The sequence below is a fragment of the Coenobita brevimanus genome, chromosome 64, assembly GCF_032717465.1.
Source record: "Coenobita brevimanus isolate Jiangsu-jjx chromosome 64, ASM3271746v2, whole genome shotgun sequence".
Lineage (NCBI taxonomy): Eukaryota > Metazoa > Arthropoda > Malacostraca > Decapoda > Coenobitidae > Coenobita > Coenobita brevimanus.
This window is the reverse complement of record NC_137017.1, coordinates 5,616,082-5,637,809: the sequence shown is the minus strand read 5'-3', so window position 1 is coordinate 5,637,809 and position 21,728 is coordinate 5,616,082. Positions and strand designations below refer to the sequence as shown.

Here is a 21,728-nt window from a genome sequence, read left to right as displayed (position 1 = left end):
AAAGATAATTGTTCATTATTGCGTTTGATACTAATATATAAATACTGGTGAAAAACCACATGTGAAGTAAGTAGTGCATCTTACGTGTATAACTGATTTTGCCTAGACTCTAGAGAGTGTTTAGTTGTTCCCTATCGTAAGGTATGTGGCCGCTGGTGTGTGTGTAATAATGATTTTCGGTTTATTTATTCATTGCAGCCAGTGGCTGAAAATACGCAAGTCCTTAATCTAGAGTCCTAACTTAAGCGGGTCAACTGGCTGACCCTGGCTGCTCCTGAGGAGCCCCGACACACTACCAAGCCTCACCGAGGCTGGAGTGAGGCGTAGGCACAAGGAGACAGACCGCCTAATCTTTACCCCACTGAGTTTCGAGTCCTTGCATGTCTTCCACCACAGCGCTCCTTGAGCTTCACTTGACAGGTGAGAGCTCACCACATCCATGGAATAAAGTGGTGTGAGCGGGGCTCGAACTCGGGTCACTTGAATTAGGAGTCGAGTGCTCTGTCAACCGCGGCACCAGGTGTGTGTGTGTGTGTGTGTGTGTGTGTGTGTGTGTGTGTGTGTGTGTGTGAAAAAGGAAGTCTGACGTTTACCCGAGTGACGAGAAGCAATGTTTGGGGAGTAAGTGAAACGTGGCAGAACGGGACCGTAGAGTTGGAAACTGTTGCCGAGGATGGCTGGCTTGGTGGTGGTTAAGCGAGTCGCCAAAATGTCTCTCTTCCTCCTATATTTTTGTGTCTACTCTTCTTTAAAACCTTTTTACTTTATTGTACCTTTTTTCTTTGCTCGTTTTTCTGATACTTTTAACTCTGAGGATGCGGAGTTATTCGGTGCTTTGAGTGATTCTTTGATTATTTTCTTACTATCAACTTTTTCGGGTCTTTCAGGATTCAGATTCATGGTATCTTCATGTACGATACCCAAACTCTAACTCTTTCATACCATGATACTCATTTCCCATACCCACGATTCCATAATATCTTCCTTCTCCCACCCACGATTCTCTCTCAGCCCACGATACTCTTACACCTCCGTACATTTTTATATTGAGTCTTGTTGTCGGGAGAAGTGTCCTGCTACCCTGTATTAAGGAAGCGCCTATAATGAACCCTAGAAATCCTTGTTTTCGTCATGTGCCAACGGATGGAATTGTGTTTTGATCATGCCACCAGCCTGAGTATTATTGGTCCATCCCATTCATGAAATTAGAGAATCTCGTAGACAGTGTATTGACGGTGTGGATTATTTTATTTTATGTGATCTTTATTATTTTTTTTTATATCGGTGTGCTTTTGGAAACTCACAAAAACTCATTATTAAAGTTAAATCCCAGTAACATCTTACCTTAATACATATCACGTAAATTTTATGCCAATATTATCACCACCTGATGCACTGGAACTCAAATTCTCATAACACAAAGTAAACACAGGTAAAGCTTTCAATACGCTGGGACTCGAACCCTCCATATCGTACTGATTAAATCCAAACATCTGCTTAAAATTCTTGAACGACTGGAAGTTTCCCTGTGGTGGATGGAATTAGTTGGTTTTTGGAAGAGGAAAGTGATTCATCCCCCTTTCGTGGTATAGGGGGTAAGACACCGAGAATCACACCTGTATCACAACCACGCGAACTTTACCTTGCCTTTGTTGTTGCACGTCGGTTGCTTTGAGAGTAAAGTAAAAAGTAGTTCTTCTTCTTAAAATGTTGATACACCGGAATTTTTAACCTCGATATCACAGAAGCAAAATCTTAATAATACCGGGCTTCGAACCAGCGAATCATAAAACAGCCGAGCCTCACCTTGCCGATGCTGCTGGTCTCCTTGCATGCCAGTTTCTTGAGCAGCTGTGGCGGGACGGGGGGCGGGTGGTCCCTGAGGGCGGGCCAGTACACGCCCAAGCCGCCCCCCGGAGGCAGGGAAAGGGGGGCGCCGGCGGGGTGCATTGGTGTTCCCCCTCCGCCGCCGCCGCCGCCACCCCCGTCCTCTGCCCCTCCTGCCTCCTGTACCCCCGTGCCGCTGCCGGTGCTGCCGCTGCTGTCACCCCGCCGGCCGGCTATCGGGGAGGGGCGCGGGGACCTCCTGGGAAAGAGAAGACATTGGGATTGAGAATTTTGGGGAGTTATTGGGATGTTTGCAGGGTTCCCGTTATATATATATATATATATATATATATATATACACCGCATTTAAAAACATTCTGAAAACACTAATGAAAACCTTCTTAAGGATAAATGATATACTATGCACCATGTAGCGGTATTTCATTGCTTAAAGGAAAATATATAAACCTGATACTGTAGCATCGGCTAGAGATAACATCAGTACATTTTCTCTAAATCCACTGGAAAAAAACAACTTCCCTCGCACACATTTCCTCATCCCCTGTCGTTGTGTCGCTGCCTCCCCCTTTCACTCCCCGGAATAACAACTCGACAGCGACAGCCGGAGGTGGGGCCGTCACGCCTCGCCCCACCATTAGTTTAATTTTCTGATCCCCCGTCGCTCCCTGGCCCCTACCTTACCTCCAGCCTCAGAAAATACACCGGAAAAAGCACCTCTATCTCCACCTGTAGCGGAGATCAAAGTCCCTCCAGCACCTGAAGGGGAAAAGGGGAGGCGTGGACCTCGTGGTGTAGGGGCCTCGTGCGACATGCCAGCCACCTCCCCGACACCCGCCCTAACAAACCCGCATCTACCCAAAGTTACAGTGTGTCTCGTATGAAATGTGTGGGAGGTGTGGCTTTTTTCTCTATATAGGAGAGAGAGAGAGAGAGAGAGAGTGAGGTAATGTGGACTGGCTTTTACTATTACTATTCAGTCATTGTTCCTGTCAGCATTTATATTTTATTTTTTGAAAACAATCTTAATTTTTTGTTATATTTTACTGTAGATCCGCCATTAAGTTCCCGAAATTAGAATTACCTGTGCCAAATTTCTCTTAAGGTGGTCGTAGGTGAAGGGGAATGGGGTAAATGGAGGGGGAGGGGGTAGATGTAGGGGAGGGGGCTAGATGGAGATGAGGGGGTAGATGGAGGGAAGAGGGGTAGATGGAGGGGAGGGGGAGGGGGATTGGCGAATTTCTTAACTCTGCTTCCTTTACGCCTTACTGGTGGCAGAAGGGGATTTGTGGTGAGAGAGAGAGAGAGAGAGAGTCAATCAAAAGAGCAGTCATTGAGAAGTGATGAAAAGGGTTTGAAAAGGAGAATTAACGTGATAGATAGATTTTGGTAGGTAGATAGATATATATGTATATATATATATATATATATATATATATATATATATATATATATATATATATAAATATATATATATACATATATATATGCAGATAGACAGAAAAATAGGTAGATAGATAAACTGATAGACCATAAAAAAGGGGGAAAGGGAAAGGATGGAAGGATCATAAGAGTCGAAAATGTAGAGGACTGTGAAGGAGGTGAAAGAGAAGAGCTGTGAAGAAGAAAGCAAGAGTTATGGAATGGGAAGAGGAAGGGGGAGAGTTACGGGAGGGGATTTCGCGCTGAGGAGGGTAGATTTCCGTAGGGGGGGAGAGGGAGAGGGGAGAAATTTGTGGTGGGGGTAGGTATGGGGGAGGGGGAAGGAGAGAAGTATGAAGGAAGGGAGGAATAGGAGTCGTGTAGAGGAGGAAAATGAAAGGGTTAAGGTCTGGTTTGTGTGAAGAGAGAGTTGAAAGGGAGAGAAAAGAGAATTGAAAGTGAGAGAGAGGAAAGAGAGTTGTGAATTTGGGGATTGAAATAAAAGAGGAATGAGGAAAGGAGAGAGATGAAGAAGGGGAGAGGAAAAGGTGAGTTTAGAAGGGGAAAGTAGAGGAAACTGTCGTGGAGGGGGGAGAGGTAAGGAAAGAGTTATGATGAAGGGGAGGCTGGGGGAAGATGTATGGTTGGAAGGGGAAAGGAAAATGAAGAGGGGAGATTGAAGGAAAGAGATAAAGAAGGGAAGGGGCAAGGAAAGGAGAAAGGGAAAGGAAAGAGATGAGAAGGGGGAGGAGCAGAAAGAAATGCAGGGGGGAGGAAAAAGGAAAGAGATGAGAAGATGGAGGAAAAAGAAACAGACTCTGGAGAAGGGGAGAGGAAGGAGATGAAGAGCGAAGGGAAAAGGAGATGAAGAGGAAGAGAGGAAAGGAAAAAGATGAAGAGGGAAGAGGAAAGAAAAGAGATGACGTGGGGGAGACGAAAGAAGAAAGCTAAGAAGAGGAGAAGGGAAAGAAGGTAGAACAGGCGAAAAGGGGAAAGTTGGTTCGCAATGAGGGTAAGTGAAGGGAAGATAACTAGATAAGGAATGGAAAGTGAAATTTGCTCAAGGGAAAGAGTGAGAAATTTGACGATAGGGGGTGATGGAGGGGGAGGACGATTGGCAGTAAAATGGAGAAAATAAGAATTGGGAAAGTTAAAAAGGGAGAAAATTTTTTGAAGGAAACGAGTGAACATTTACAGTAAGAGGGGAAGAGAGATGACAGGTGAGGGAGGGAGGGAGGAAAGAGGAAGAATAGAAGAGAGAAGAGAGAGGAAAGGGTAGTACGAAGAGAGAAGGAATGTGAAAGAGGGAGTGAGGGAAGAAAAAGAGTAAGGAGAGAAGAAAGACGAAAGGGTAAGAGGGAGAATTTTATGATAGAGGTTGAAGGAGGGGAGGTGGGGGGGGGGATTGGTAGTGAAATGGAGGATATAAGATTTAAGAAGGTCAGAAAGGGAGAAAATGTATGGAGGGAGTGAAGAAGGGAAGGAGGAAGGGAGAGGGAGAAATACTGAAAGAGGGGAGATTCGCAGTAAGAGGAGGGAAGGTAAAGGAAAGATTTGCGAAGAGAGGGAGTAGTAAATTTGAGAGAGAGAGAGAGAGAGAGAGAGAGAGAGAGAGAGAGATTTGCGAAGGAGTAAGAGGTAGGAGATTTAAGAAGGGAGGTAAGTGAGAGAGAGGGAGCAGAGGAGTGGAGGCTTTGGGGTGGGGGATGGAGGGAAGTGGAGGCAGGAGGATTCGCACTGAGGGAGATTACGGCTCTTGGAGGAAGGTGGCTTGAGGGAATCTTCGGCTGCCGAATAATTTGCGGGATGAAGCGAAATTGCGAAGTGGGGGAAGGAGGAGATTGAGGGAAAGAGGTGGAGGAGGGATGGTGAAAGAGAGGGATGGATGTAGGAGGGCTGGGAGGAGGGGAAAGTGGGAGAAGAGGGAGGAAGAAGGGGAAAGAAAGGGGTGTAAGAAAGACAAATGTGGAGGTGGAAGTGGAGGAAGGGAGGGGAAGGGAAAGAGATTGATAGTGGTAGGTATAGGAATAGAAGAGGAAGAGAAATGGGAGGATGAAGGGGGAGAGAAGGGAAAGAAGGAGAGGGATTGAAAGGAAGAGGAGGAGAGGGATGGAAGGTGTAAGGGGTAGAAGGCGATTGCAGAAGAAGAAGGGATGGTTAAAAAAAAAAATTGGGTGGGAGTTTAAGAAAGTTATTGCTTGCTTGATTGACAGACTTTATAATGAGAAAACGTCCGATGGATTAAATGATTGATTGGTTCAGTGTATTATGATAAAATTTAAATAAGTCTGATTGGTAGAAATTATGGATAGATTGATTGATAGGCATCGATATAGAAAGCTAGACTGATAGATAGATAGTGATTGATAGGCAAGAGTTGGTGCAAATGGCGATTTTTTATCACCCATGACGAATAACGCAAAAAAGACCTAAGTAACCTTTTTTTTCCCGTGCTGTTTCTTTTTTGGTTCGGTTTTAACATTCTTCTCGTTCCAGTTCACCATTCTCTTAACCCACTTTCTGTAGATTTTCATTTCTTATAAATTACCAGCTTTTTTCGCATTCTAGTCTTTCATTTGTGTTTTCTGTTATTTGAGTATTGCTTGTATTGTTTTCAAATTTTAGTTTTTTCATACATTTTTCATCTCTGGTCTGTAGTTTTCTAGTTCACCTTTTTCAGTCACCTTTTCCCTTGGTTTCCTTTACCCTTTCTATTTTACCTTTATCTCGTATTTGCGTATTTTTTGTTGTAGTTCTCCATTCTCTTCTTCCCAGTTTATCTTTTCTATTATTTCTTTCCTCTTTTATTTCAGCTAAAAGGGAACCCAGGGCGAGAGGAAGTAAAGCTTTTTTTTTTTTTTTTTATCCCCAGATCCATCCCCAGAAAATCCTGAAGATGAAAAATACCCTCAACGTTGCTGCGTATATATGTATTTTTCTCCCTTCCTCTCCACTCTGGTCTCTCCCCCACCCCCTCCCCCCTCTCCTTTTCTACCTCTCCCCTCCCTCCCCCCTCTCTCCGTCTGGTACTCTTATCTCCCCACTTCTTCCCTCCTTTTCCTTTCCCTTTGCTTCCTCCCTCCCCTCTTTCCTCCTTCCTAAATTCTTCCTTCTGGTACGTTTTCTTATCTCCCTTTTCATACACTCTCCTTATCCCCTGTTCAGCCTCTCCCTTTTCCTCTTTCTCTTTTCCATGACTTGCGACTCTTCCCACCCTCTTCTTTCCCTCCAGTTTCTCTTCCATTCTTCTTATCTTTCCACATCCTTGCTTCCACGGTCTTCTCTTTCACTGTTCCCCTCTCTCCTCCCCTCCCTATTTCCCTCTCTCTCTCCTTCCCACGCTTCTTCCCCCTCACCATCGGTCTATCTAGTTCACCCCTTTCTCTTCTCAGCATCCCCAACCATTCTCCTCTTTCTTTTCGCCATCATCTATCTCTCTCCTCTCCCTTTTTCCCTCCTTTTCCTTAAACACCACCTGTCCCTCCCTGTCGCCCACCTTTTTCCCTTCTCTCCCCTCCTTCCTTCCACTCCCCCTCCCCCAGTATCGGGAGGGGGTGGAGGGAGGGGGAGGGGGGACGGCATCCATTACCGGCAGTCCTGGATATAAGCCATAAAGCCGACGTAGATCTCTCCAGGCCTGCTCACTGAATATATGTACACACACACACACACACACACACACACACACACACACACACACACACACACACACACATGGATATTCGAACGTACGTTGAAATGCGAATATTAAAAATTGACACGTACACGAATGCGCACGCACTCGCACACAAACTAATACATTCACATACATCGATACAGTCATACACACACACGCATACCGATGCACACCAGTATACACACACGTTAATTTACACACACTACTGTACACTTACAAATATAACACATACGTAGACGCAAATACACTCACACAAAATATGCACACAGGAAAATACACAGGCGCAGGCATGATAAATACTCACACAAGGTCAGGTACGAGTATACACACACAAGCAAAAACGTACATGTATGCTTATGCTTATTCATACACATTCCGGTACTTCTATATCCTTATTACGGTGAGAGAGAGAGAGAGAGAGAGAGAGCAGGAAGTGGATGGTTAAACTATTCACTGTGGATCCGGCACACCAAATATACGCTTATCCGGCCAGGGAGCACCACCTGGCCTGCCTCACCCTGCCTCACCCCTGCCTCAACATGCCTCACCCTGTCTCACCCCTGCCTAACCCTGCCTCACCTTTGCCTCACCCTGCCTCACCCCTACGTCACCTCTGCCTCACCCTGTCTCATCCCCGTCTTACCCTTGTTTATATATCAAACCCCTGCCTTACTCTGCCTCAGCTTACTGTGCCTCTCCTCAGCTTCCACGTGTCGCACCCTGCCTCACTCCTGCCTCACCCTTGCCTCCCCTTGTCTGCCTCACCTTGCCACTGTGTCCTACCTTGGCTGCCTCCCTCCTCCCACTTGTGTGTCCCCCGCCTGTCCCTTTCCTTTTTTCTGCCTTACTCTTTCTCTGCCAATCTCACCCTGCCTCACCTCTGCCTCATTCCTGTCTCTTCTTTGCCTTTCCTTGCCTCGCTTTTCCTTACCCTGCCTCGCCTTGCCATACTCTGCCTCACCCTGCCTGTGTTGTCGCTGCCTCCCACTCATTGTTCCTCTCTACCTCTTGGTCGTTGTCTCTCGCCTCTGCTTCACACTTCTGCCTTTCCTTCGCCCCTCCATGCATCCCCTTCCAACTTTCTAACCATCATCTTCCTGCCTCTCACTGTGCCTGCCTCCCTTACATTTCTCTCTCTCTCTCTCTCTCTCTCTCTCTCTCTCTCTCTCTCTCTCTCTCTCTCTCTCTCGTCATCCCCCCTACCTCTCCCATCTTCCTTTCTCATCCTATTTCTCAATCTGTTTCTCCTTTTCTCTCACCTCCTCACTTTGTCTTGCCTTTCCTCAGTCCTTTTTCTGTCTCTCTTTTCTCCTTTTCCTCCTTCCTCCCGTTTCTCCCTACCTCCCATTCCTTCCTCTTCTTCCCCTAGTCCCGTCTCTTATCTTCCTCTTTTTCCTCTCTTCCACCTCCCTTTCCTTCTTGCTTTATTTACTTCCTCCTCCTCCTCCTCACTTTTCTTTCCTCCCACCTTCATTTCCTTCTTCCTCCCTCCTCCGACCCCTCCATCTCAGTTTTTCGTCCCTTCTCCAATCGAGTGTGTGGAGAGGTTTCGGAGGAGGCAGCCTGGAGGGGAGAGAGGCGCGGAAGGAAGAGAAAGAATAGGAGGAGGAGGAGGAGGGGAGAGGAGGAGGAGGAGGAGGAGGAGGAGGAGATTATGACATAAGGTGGTGGTGTTTATGGTGATGGTGATGATGATACATAGAGAGAGGGAGAGAGAGAGAGAAAGAGAGAGAGAGAGAGAGAGAGAGACCTAAAGTACTGTGCAAAAGCTAACGGAGGAAAATACGAAAAGCGAGAAAATAATTAAGGTAAAAATCAGATATATAATAGGACGAGCTAAAACGAAGACAAGTTAAAGCGCTAGAAGACAACGAAAGAAATAAACAAGAATAGATATATTGTAATGACAGCATAGACTTAAAGGTATTTGAGAGTTTAATTTGTAAAGAAAATATAGATGTGCATAAGATATCAAGGAAAATTAAGGAAAGAGGACATGGGGTGTACCAAAAATTTTTTTAATGAAGGCATAGGGTGTATTTATGGATATATATTTTTTAAAGATAATTTGTATTCTTAACAAGGAGGTATTTGGCGGTAAGGTAAACAAGAAGAGCAAGCCAGGAGGAGGAGATGGAGGAGGAAGAGGAGGAGGAGGAGGAGGAGGAGGAGAAAGAGGGTTGAAATAAAAAGATCAGATCACTTTTTCTCTTGGTGTTAGGATTTATCTGAGGTTGTATTGTATGCCCGTGTCCCAATAAGAGAGAGAGAGAGAGAGAGAGAGAGAGAGAGGGGGGTGGGTGGGGGGGAGAAAGACAGCTAAATCTATCCCAGCAATATTTTTAGCGAGGGTTCGTGAAATCCGGGAATCGCAAAATAAAAGTGGATGTCCTTGGCTTCGGATATCAAGGCAGGAGTTTTATTTTTACGAGTGGTATTTGGTGGAGAGGTGGAGAGGATGGTGGTGGTGGAGGTTTAGACATCGTTGGTGGAGTATTGGGAGAGTGATTGTGCTGGGGTGTAGGTGGTGGAGCGAGTGGTGTAGTGAGTGGGTGGTGGTGGTGAAGAGTCAGAGTGGAGTATTTGGAGAGTGATTGTGGTGGTGGTGGTGGTGATGAAGTGAATGGTGGTGGAGGAGTAGATAATAGTGGGGATGATCGATTAGTTGGAGGTGGGTGTGGTGTTAGAGGGTGATTGTGTTGGGTGGGGGTTTGTGAATTGGTTAAGAAGTGTTTGGAGACTGATTGCGATGGTGGTTAGATGGGGTAGTGGATGATTACGGTGTGGTGGAGTTTAGCAAGTATTGGGTGAGGTGGATGTGGAGTGTTACGGTGGATAGAGTATTAGCAGAGTGACTGTGGTGAGTGGAAGGTGGGGTAGTGGAGTAATTCGTAGTGTGAAAGAGTGGAGTGGTTATGAAGTGGTGGAGTAAAATTAGCTGGAAGTGGCTGACGGAACGTTGGAAAAAGTGGATGTAAAAAATTAATAAGTGATGAAAAAATGGGTAATGGTGGAGTGTCGTAGAACGTGGATATTAGAAAAAGTGAATTGCGGTGAAAAAAGGTGGATTGTGGTGGAGAAACAGTGGATGAGAGCGAGGTAAGGAGGGTGGGGGGGGGCAGGGAAGGGCAGTGACCGACGCCTTACCCCTCCCGAGCCAAGCCCACCCCGCCTCACCCCTCCCTTCCCCACCTCATCTGTCGGACGTAATTCAGACCGTCGGCCACCTGCCAGTAAGGGCGGTTGTCGGCTGTCAGGTGTGTTACGTCTCGGGCACCCTCAGCGCCTTGGGGAATCCCGGGACGGCTCCACCAACCAAGGGAATTCTCTATTTTCTTCACCCGAGGCATTTTTTTCTCTCCCTTTTCTTTGCCCTCCTAATATTTTTACCTGGAACCCGGGGCCAAGGCTACCGCGGCTACAGGTGAACCGCTCTCTCTCTCTCTCTCTCTCTCTCTCTCTCTCTCTCTCTCTCTCTCTCTCTCTCTCTCGTTTAAATCATTTTCTATTATGAGTCAAGAAATTGGGAAGGGAAGAGGCGGGGCAGTCTTCTGAAATGCTTAGTTAGGGTTTGTAATTTTTTCCGATTGCTTGAAGAAGGGTTGGGGAGTAATAATGTCCATTGATCAATTGACGATAATGTTTTTGACCGCCTCTGTGTGTGTGTGTGTGTGTGTGTGTGTGTGTGTGTGTGTTAGGCAATCACACAGACGGACAAACAGAAGTAGAGAGAGAGAGAGCGAGAGAGAGAGAGAGACCCTTATCTCCCATTCCTTCCCCTCCCCAGGTTGATACATTTACACCTGAGCCTACCTGCCCGTTGCTTTCCCTTTTTTTCTCTTCCTCCCTCTCCAACTTCCCCTCTCTTACTTCTCCCCTTTCTTACTTCTCCCCTCTCCCCTCAGCCAACCTCTTCCCTTCCCTTCAGCTTTCCGTTGCCTCCATCCTTCTCATCCTCCCCATGACCTTCCTTCATACTTTCTTCCCTCCCCCCCCCTCTTTCTTTCATCATTTCATCATTTCCCATTCCCTTTCTCTTCCTTCCCCCTGCCAGCTTCGTCTCTCCTTCCCTAATCTTCTTCTTCTCCTCCCTCCCTTCCTTTCCCCTTGCAGGCTCATTTCCCTCTCTTCCCCCCCCCCCATCCCTTCTCACCCCTCCTACCTCCACCCTTCTTTTACTTCTCCCTCACCCAAGCCAAACCCATCTCTCCCCCTTATCCAGTCCCTCCAACTTTCCCACTCCCTCTCGACCCCCTCATCCCCTCCTGCCAGCCACTTCTTCCTCCTCCCCCCATTCTCTTCCAGCCATCCCATTCCTTTCCACCACCCACCCTCCACTCTCTCCCCACCACCACCCTCCCGCCTCCACTCCTCCTCCACCCCAGCCTTCGATCTCCTCTACCTCTCTTCCCCGCTCTCTCCTCTCCCTCCCCTCCCCTCCCCTCCTGTCACTTCACCTCAGGACTGTCGGGTCGTGTTGCTGTGTAGTGAAGTCGGGGTTCACTATTGTTTGTTTTGTATTTCACTTGTATGTATTGTATCGGCTGTTTCGCTTTTATGTATTTTTTCAGTTTGGTGTTTATACTACGAATGTTGTGCCTGTTATATTGGCTGTGTTTGGTGCGGTGTGTCTATTATATTGGTAGGATTATGTGCGTTTTTAGTGGAGTCTGGGTTAAGTAGGTGTTGTGTTGTGTTTTACGTTCAAGTAAGTGAATTAGTTGTGTTTTAAATGTTCTGTGTTTTATACTGTTTTTTGGGTTTTAGTGAAGTCTGGGATGTCTGGGTGTTTGTATTTTTCACTTGTATGCGTAATATTGTTGGGTTATAGTTGGTTTATTTATTGGCTCTATTGCATTGTTTGTATTGGTCTCGTTTCTTTTCATTACATCTGTTACGTTGTGTCTGTAAGGCATGTTATTTACTGGTATCATTTGAATCATCTGTTTTATACGCACACAAAACATCCTTTCCCCCCATATGCGTATCCTCCCCTCCCCCCCCCCTCTGCACAAAACCACACTCGCTCGAACACCACTATCCCCCCTACTAACACCTCCCCCCTCCCAGATAACCCTCCGCACGCACATAACATCTCCCCTTCTTCGCACATACAACCCCACACCAACGCCATCCACACTCACACCCATGCATACACGAGTCCCCTTTCTCTCTCTCTCTCTCTCTCTCCTACATCCACCCCAACACATCAGCATCCCACACCAATGTCTACCCCAACACCAATATTCACCCCCACACAGCCGCGACACATACATGAAGACCACTACCACTCCGAACACACCATCACCCATAACAGCACCCATACACACCCACACAAACACATAATCTCCTTCCACCTCTTCCCGTCCTCACCCCATCCCCCACCCTTCTTCACCAACACATACCCACACTAAACATCTCCACCACACATCTCCCACACAATCTCCCTCACGCACATACGGAGCATCCCATTCCACCCCCTAACATAACACACCCACATACCGACACCCTTCCCCCCCACGCTCCTCCCCATCCACCTCCCGACTCCACCCTCCTTCCCCCACACCCACTCCCACACCGGCGTCCCTCCATCATTAATTACCTGCGTCTGGCCGATGGTCGTGCTTGCTAACCCAACAACATTAATCATTAGACCTGGATCACGCCCGGACAAAACGCTAATTGATCTGGCAGTTTTTAATCTACCCCTCTTTATTTCCTGGTGGGGGGGCGAGCACTGGAATCTTCTGTTTGCATAGCGGGTTGTTTAGCTGTGAGTCTGTCTGTCCGTCTAATAATAACAACTCATTTATTTCATGCAATGTACCTAGACCCTCTGTCATTGTATGCAGAAAATAAAAAAAGTAAAGAGCTTAATGGAAGAAGTCTAGATATTTGTCTTTCTCTGTTGCACCATCCATCCATCCAATCAACCAGCCAGCCAGTCAGCAGCCATCTGTTTATATTATTGTCTGTGTCTATACTGCCTCTCTGTGCACCGCTTTATCTATCTGCCCGCCTTTGTAAATCCGCCTGTTACCCGACGCTGGATCCTATTATGGCCGGTCTCGAAAAAAGTATTTCCAGTTATTTTTGTCCCTATACAGTGGCCGCGTCTCGTATTACGCATCTCTCACTCGTATACCCATTTCTCCTCCGCCTTGTCGCCGTCTCGCTCTTGATCTCTCTTTTCCTCATGGCACCCCACACATACTGTACACCCTCCCTCTTATACTCCACTTTGTCCCTCCTCCTCCATCTTTTCTTCCTCCAGCTTCCCCGTTTTCACACATCCTTCTTCATCCACTCCCCCACCTTGTCTTTCCATCTTATTCTCGGCCTACCTGTTATCCTGCCAGTCTCTCCTCCTTATTTGCCCCGCCATCTCATTCCTTTTGTCGTTCTCGGCCTACCTCTCTTCCAGTCATACATCCTCCTTCATATCCTCTCCATCTTGCTTCTCCATCTTGGTTGGGGGCAAGTACTTCCCCTTCAAGCAGTCTTTTTTATGCATCCAACCCACCTGACTGTCTCACTCGCTACACGTTGGTCGACCCAGCGCTTTATAAACAGTTAACTTCATTCTGGATTCTGTCTCTCTTCGGCTGTATTTTTAGTGTATTGTTAGTTTTATCTGCTCGTTTACTTTTTGTTTTTGTTAATTTTTTTTTTTCTCTATTTCACTTCAAAGTGCATAACATTCAGCCGTCTCCATTCTGTTTATCGTTATGACATGTCTCTCCTAAACTGAATAACATCATCAAATTATTGATATATCAGAACTCTTCATTACGAGAAGTCTTTTCCTAAACTGAGTGAAATCGTCTGTTAGGTAAAAAAAAAAAAAAAAAAGGAATAAGCATGAATACAGACGCCATATTACACTTTTTGAGTCATAGTTTTATTTTCATTTTATCCATCTGTCTATCTGTCTATCTGTCCGTTTGTCTATCTGTCTGTCTATCTATCTATCTGTTTATTTTTGCTCGGCATCGTGGAAATTTGGTGACCTCCTTGCCAGTCAGGTGCAGTGGCGCGGAAAATCTGTGGACTCAATGTTTGTGGAAGAGTTCGGATACCAACACAGTATGAAAAGGAATCGGAATTTGTGGAGGGAATCTGAAAATATTGCGTTCCTGTCTGCCACTTGTTGTTTCTGAAATGTCCTCGCGGTTCCCATCCACTGCCTTTTATATATAACTTGGTGACTACACATGTTAGTAGTAGTTGTAGCATTGGTAGTAGTGCTCGTAGTAGTAGTAGCAATAGTGGTAGTAAGGGTAGTAACAGCAGCAGTAGTAGTCTTTTAAATACTTATGTGCAGTTTAAGTGTTATGCTGCCATCCACTCTCTTACCTTGTTGGCTTATCATTTTAGCGAACCAAACACCTGTACCATGTTAAGATGGGTGATATGTAGGAGGACTGTTGGACCTCAGGGAACGGGCTGTGTACGTCTGTGCTCAGGGTCAGACACAGAAGAAAATGGCCAAACACCAACCATAAAATTTTTAGTTAAATATATATCGACACAGCATCACTTCATGGTAGTCTTGAAGGAACCATGGTGGGTAGTGTATCATGGTGCCTATCAGTTGCCATAGTAACCAAAATTTAATCAGAATTAGGCACGCCAGGAGAACAGGTAGATCATCATTTAGTCTTTCTTAGGCGCCGCGTAACTCCGCCCCATTAAATTACATGTACTGAAAAAAGTAATTATTGTAAAGTTACAGGTGAATAATGTACGAATAGGAAGTAATTTAGTATTTGCATTCGGATATAACAGGCCACACGTAGACAAAAAGGTGAAATAAATAAAGGTATATTGGAACGATAACCACATACAGATCTCCATTACAGAGCCGTACAGTACAGAAAAAAAAAATTCCCTCAGACTCATTTTATCTCGTTTCCATGACAACATATAGCCATACAAAATTTCCCCTCCGAAATCTCTTCCCCTCTCAAAATCTCTTCCCTTTGCTCTAAAATCCCCCTGACCCTTCATATAATCTCCCCTCTTCCTTTTCTGTAATTCTCTCTCTCTCTCTCTCTCTCTCTCTCTCTCTCTCTCTCTCTCTCTCTCTCTCGTGTGTGTGTGTGTGTGTGTGACGAGTATGCATTGTGTGTGCTTGTGCATGTGTGTGTGTGACGAGTATGCATTGTGTGTGCTTGTGCATGTTTGCTTGTGCATGTGTGTGTGTGTGTGTGTGTGTGTGTGTGTGTGTGTGTGTGTGTGTGTGTGTGTGTGTGTGTGTGTGTGATTCCCAGGGCTGTCATGTCGGATGGCTTCACGTCCCTGGAATGGCCTTTGTGTTCTGTGTAATCTCTCGTGTATGGCTCTAGCCTCTCTTTTCTCTCTGCTTTCTCTCTTTTCTGCTTTCTCTTCTCTCTCTGATTTCTCCCTCTCGTTTCTGTCTCTTCTTTCTCGACTCTGTCTCTTCTCTCTTCTTTCAGTTTAATCTCTCGTGTGTGGCTCAGGTCTCTCTTTTCTGCCTCTCTCTGTTTTCTTTCGTTCTTGTCTCTTCTCATTCTTTCTTTCTTTTTCTCTTTCCTGCGTCTCTTCATTCTGTTTTCTCCCATTTTTCCCTCTCTCGTCTCTTTCTGTATTTTGTCTCATATCTGTTTGAACTCCTTTCAGCCTGTTTAGCTACTGTTTTTTTTTTTTTAATTGTCGATTTTAATCTCCTGTGTTTGACCTTAGTGCCTCTCTCGTCTCTCCATTTTCTGTTCATTTTCTTTCTCTCCTCTCTATTCCCTGTCTCGCGTCTCTCTAGTGTTGTGTTTAGTCTCTCGTGAATGGCCTTAGTCTCTCTTTTATCTCTCTGTTTTCGTCTGTGTGTGTGTGTGTGTGTGTGTGTGTGTGTGTGTGTGTGTGTGTGTGTGTGTGTGTGTGTGTGTTCAGTTTTGTTTTCGTTTATAGTCTCGTATGATTTTCCTTCCTTTTTTGAACATTCCTTCATTCTTTTTTTTTTTTTCCATTTTAAATATTTTTTTATGGTTTCTCATGCATCGAAATTTTTCCAATCCTGTCCTTTCCTGTTCTCCTCCCTGGGCTGCTTGTTGATAGCTTTCCTAGTTTGTGTGTTTCCCTTACTTTAGACCAGAGGCACCCCGTTTATGATAATACGAATAGAGCGATGATGATGATGATGGTGTTGGTGATGATGATGATGATGATGATGATGGAAATAATGTTGTTTGTGGTAGTGATGATGGTAATAATAATGTTTATGATGATGATGATGATAATAGACTCTGCATATCTTTTTTTTTAGCACTTTTTTAAATCTTTTTTTTTTATATACTTTTATTCCTTTCACGCCTCCATTAACTTTCTGTCTGTCTCTGTCTGTCTGTCTGTCCGTTTGTCTCTCTCTCTCTCTCTCTCTCTCTCTCTCTCTCTCTCTCTCTCTCTCTATCTATCTATCTATCTTTCTCCTCTTCCCTTCCTTCCTTCCTCCTTTCCTACACTTCTCTTCACATTTTCCTTGCCACCTTCCCACCCATACTCCTTTTATTCGCATCCATTGCCTTCCTCTTCTTAATCTCTCCCTCCCTTTCATTCATAACTTCCTATTCATCCCTCCCCTCCTCTCCCACCTGCCCATCCATCCATCCATCCATCCATCCCTCTCTGCCTCCCTACCTCCATCCCTCCCTCCCAGCATCTTCCGTCCTCACATTTTCTCCCTTTCTCTTCTTGCATCCTTCTCCTTCCTCACTTCTCGCCTCCCGTCCCCTCCTTCTCCTCTCCCTCTCATCTCCTCCTCTCCTCTCACAAATCCCCTCCAGCGTGGCCGAGTGGGTTTATGAGTGTGTGGGATGTGGGTCTTCGCACCTGCCCCTCTCTCACTCTCTCACTTTAATATCTGAGAGAGAGAGAGAATCAGACTAGTTGCTTTCTAGGCGGTCAGGTCTCAATAGAAAAGCGTGCCCTCTATTAATGGAAGTGTAACGACGGGTTAGAGAGAGAGAGAGAGAGAGAGAGAGAGAGAGAGAGAGAGACAGAGAGAGAGGAGGGGGAGGGGAGACTGATTTAGAAAGAGAATTGAGGTCAAAAGAGAAACCTCGAGAGGTCTTTATGTATTGGAAGGTTGAAGGAAGAGCAGGGGGAGGGAAAAACTGTGAGAGAGAGAGAGAGAGAGAGAGAGAGAGAGAGAGAGAGAGACAGGTTAAACAGTGAGTGGATAGATATGTAGGTAGATAGATGCAGAGGTAATAGATAAGCAGACTTTGAAAGTTACATAGGCAGATGTAGTATTATGGAGAGAGAGATAAATTGATAGATAAAAAGAACAAACATTACTCAGTAGATGAGTATAGATAGACATATGGATGAAGGGAGTAGGTAGGTATGTAGGTAGGTAGGCAGGTAGGTAGGTAGGCTGGGAGCAAGGAAAGTAGGCCGCATTGGAAAGTAGTTGGTTAAGTGCTTGAAGGGACACTCTTGTAACAGAGAGAGAGAGAGAGAGAGAGAGAGAGAGAGAGAGAGAGAGAGAGAGAAAGAGAGAGAGAGAGAGAGAGAGAGAGAGAGAGAGAGAGAGAAAGAAAGAGAGTTAGAAAGAGAGAGAGAGAGAGAGAGAGAGAGAGAATACCAGGTTAATCCAGAGAGAAAGAATGTGAGAAAGAAAGCAAAAAAGTATTGACTAGAAATAGAAAGGAAGGAGGGAGAGAGAGAGAGAGAGAGAGGAGGGCTATATAGGCGAGGGAAGCGAGAGGTAGAGGCGGTGAGAGTAATATCAGATGTTGACTCTTACTCCATGTTGGACTCAAGTGCTCTCTCTCTCTCTCTCTCTCTCTCTCTCTCTCTCTCTCTCTCTCTCTCTCTCTCTCTCTCTCTCACCATCATTCATCCTCGCCGTCCTTTACGTCTCTCCTTCATTCTCCCCCGTCCTCTCCCTGTCTCCCTCTCACTGTCTCTCCTTTTCTCTGACTCTGCCTACATACTCTTTCTTTCTCCCACCTCCCTGTCCTTCCCTTCCTCTCCCTCTCCTTCCCTCCCTCTCCCCTTTCATCTCTCCCCCTCCTCTTTCGTCTCCCTTTCGCTTTCATTCCCACTTGCTCACCTCTCACCTTCTCTCACACCCTCTCGTCCGTAGCCTTTCTTCATAAGTGGATCTCTCTCTCTCTCTCTCTCTCTCTCAAACTTCAGACAGACATAGAGACAGGAATTACAGAATCATTTAGTGAGTGAATGTTAATAAACGAATGAAGAGGAAAAACTAATGATGAAAGATGGGAAATAATGAAGCATGGAGAGAGAGAGAGAGAGAGAGAGAGAGAGAGAGAGAGAGAGAGTTATGGAGGGTGGTGTGGTTGTAATGATTGATGGGGCCGAAGCAACGCTGGGAATGTCTCCTTACCGAGAGAGAGAGAGAGAGAGAGAGAGAGAGAGAGAGACGTAGGCAGAAGGGATGTGAGAGAAAGAGAAGGGGAATCTGAGAGGAGTGAGAGAGGGAGGGAGGGAGAGGGGATGTGAGAGGAGCAAGGAAAGAGAGAGAGGAGATGTGAGAGGAAAGAGAGGGAGCGATATTCTAAGAGGAATGAGAGTGAGAAGGGAGAGGGCTGCACTATGAAGGTATAGACTGAGGGAGAGGGAAAAAGAGTGGGACATGAGGAGGAGGGAAGGAGATGCAAACACGAGTGGGAAGGAGAAGGAAGACAGTGAGGGAGAGAACTGAGAGGGCAGGAGTTAGAGAGAGAGAGAGAGAGTTGAACGAGGAAAGGAGAGAAGGGAGAGAGATGGAGGGAGGGATTAAAGAGAAACTGTCATGAAGAGAGCAGACGAGAGAAGGACAGAGGTTGAATTAAGAGAGAGAGAGAGAGAGAGAGAGAGAGAGAGAGAATTTTATAGCCGAAAATTTTGTATAGGGTTCATTAAAGAGAGAGAGGGAGAGACTGGGGAGTAAGTTAAGAGCCAAAAAAATGTATAAAAATGAATGACACAGGGATAGAATCTATAATGAAGGGTGAATTATGGGGAACTAATGGCATGTAGGAAGAAGTGAAGGAAAGGTAGCGAGAAAATGCAGAGGAAAAGGAGGACATTGAGAACTAGGAGACTTTATGTATTAACCAAAAGGGGAATATTCACATGGAGAAATTTGATGTAGATAGGACTGAAATAATGCATTGGAAAAAAAGGTAAAGATAATATGAGCGAAATATTTAAGGAATCGATGGATAAATGGAGAGAACAAGAGTAGTTAATGAAGTTTAGAGTGCGATTTAGTGAAAATGAAATGACGTGGAAAAGACATTAAAGAAATTAGAGACAGAGTATAGGGACCAAGTGGGGAAATGAGACACATAGAATAGAGGTTAGGATGGAGAGTGTTGGGAAAAAAAAAAAAGAGGTGGGTTGTAAAAAGAGGTAGTGAAGCAGTGAGGTTTTAGTCCCTAGATGCCTTGAAACGTATTATTTGTTTAGATCTACCACCAATCGATTTAATCCATATTTAGAGAAACTTTCGACCCAAAGAACTAATTTGAACCTTTGTTAACCCCTTTAAAAAAAAAAAAAAAAGGGATGACTTAAGATTAGCTTGAGACGAAAAATAGCAAAAAAAAAAAAAAAAAAAAAAAAAGATTGTTACCTGAATGGAGAGGTTAAGGAATGAGAGAGTATGTGGAGAAGTAAATAAAGAAAGAGGAAGGGGAAGAACGTGAAGGTGATAGGTGCTTGGAGAGAGGGAAGTGTGTATGTTGTTAGGTGTGTGTGTGTGTGTGTGTGTGAGAGAGAGAGAGAGAGTGAGTGAGTCAGTGAGTGAGTGAGTGAGTTAGGTGCCACATTTACTTTTTAACACCTGATGTCATTAACTACCTTACACCTGGGAGTGCCGCGGTATCTTCTTTACGAGAGAGAGAGAGAGAGGGAGAGAGAGAGGTGTAAGGTTCAGGCATGTAAGCACTTAAGAGGAATGTGGAGGTGAGTGATATACCACACACACACACACACACACACACACACACACACACACACACACACACACACACACACACACACACACACACACACACCAAAAAAGTGCACATGAAATACCTAACATACCAGGAACAAGAGAGAAGGTAATGTGAGTATGTAGTAAATAAAAACAAGCCATTAATACGCGTCGTAAGTACCAGAGGGACATTTACAGCACACACACACACACACACACACACACACACACACACACACACACACACACACACACACACACACACACACACACACACACACACATGGTAGGCCGGTATTCAGTGTTAAAAGTAAATTAGGTACCTCTCTCTCTCTCTCTCTCTCTCTCTCTCTCTCTCTCTCTCAGGTTCCTACCCCCATAAACTTGCTCCTTCAGCCCCATACGCTCTCCCTCTAATAAATTCTTCCGTCTTAAGGTTTTACAGGGTGGGTTTCTTTTCTTAAGTTCTCTCCTTATCTCACCCTTTTCAATTCCTTTTTTCTAAGTAACTGTTTCTCGTTTTGTAAGTATATTTCTTTTTCTGAGTATCTTTTTTCTCGTTTCTAAGTATCTCTCTCGTTTTCTAAGTATCCGTTCCTCGTCTTCTGAGTCTGTTTCTCGTTTTCTAAGTATGTTTCTCGTTTTCTAAGTATCCGTTCCACGTTTTCTTAGTGTATATACGTTTATCGTTTTCTGAGTATGTTCCACGTTTTCTAAGTATCCGTTTCTCGTTTTCTAAGTGTTTCTTGTGTTCTAAGTATACAATGAAGAAAAATGTAAGTGAAGATATTATACTAAAGAGGTTATTGGATTTTTTCTGCCAATCTTACTCAAAAATAGGACTCGAATAAATAAATAAAAAAGTAAATGGGTAAATAGTAATCGTAAGGAAGTGATATATTACTTGACTCTATAAAATTTTAGTCAGGATATCAGTTTTATTTCCAAAGATTCAGTGCCGCTTATTTTTCCTATCTTGGTTTTTATTGTTATTTATTTTTTTACTTTTTTGACTCTAAGAGACTCAAAATTCAACTTTTCATTCAATATTTCTTTGTCTTTCATCAGTTCTTCATCGTCATTCATTTCACCATTTTCCCCTCCTCCTCCTCCTCATCCTTTGTATTCCTTTGTATTCCTTTGTATTCCTCCTCCTCCTCCTGCTTCTCCTCCTCCTTAATTTTCATCTTAAGTTTTATATCACCTCTTATCTTGTGCTCATATTCTCCCTCCCTGAACATTCTCTCCCTCTGCCTCGCTTTTCTCTTCCTTTCATTTTCTTTTTTCTCACTTCCCCCTCTTTTTTCTTCTTGTCTCTTCCCTGTTTCCTTCCCCCTTTTTCCTCCTCTCCTTCAGTTCCCTCTTCCTCTTTTCGCTGAAGCCGTTTCCTCTTCCTGTCATCTCCTCTTCCCTTTTCTTTTCTCCATCTCCTAAACCCCTGCCTTGATTCTCTCTCTCTCTCTCTCTCTCTCTCTCTCTCTCTCTCTCTCTCCACTTTATGTCCACTTTTCACCTCCCTCTCCCTCCATTCCCTCAAACACTTATCTTTCCTCTTATCTCTTCTCCCACTTTCTTCTGTTATCTCTCCTTCCTCCAGCTCTCCTCTCCTGCCTTACTTCTCCTCCCCCAGTTATCTCTCCCTCTCTCCCGTCACGGATATTGAGAGATAGTGAGATAGAAGGAGCGCCCCCACAGTAATAACCTCAAGGGGTATGAGAGAGAGAGAGAGAGAGAGAGAGAGAGAGAGAGAGAAAGAGAGAGAGAGAGAGTTATCATTGCTGCATTTTATCTTATCTTTATCACTCTTTTCTCCTATTAATTTTGACGATTATATACTCC

At 44.9% G+C, this 21,728-nt stretch overlaps 1 protein-coding gene across 1 annotated transcript in view; it reads right to left on the bottom strand.

Moving 5' to 3' along the window:
• Positions 1-21,728, bottom strand: part of LOC145404632 (uncharacterized) — a 195,711-nt gene that overhangs the window by 131,558 nt on the left and 42,425 nt on the right. Inside the window, exon 3 of the mRNA XM_080276153.1 lies at positions 1,807-2,086. Within this exon, the coding sequence (XP_080132279.1) occupies positions 1,807-2,086 (280 nt within the window). The remainder of the gene's footprint in view (positions 1-1,806; positions 2,087-21,728) is intronic.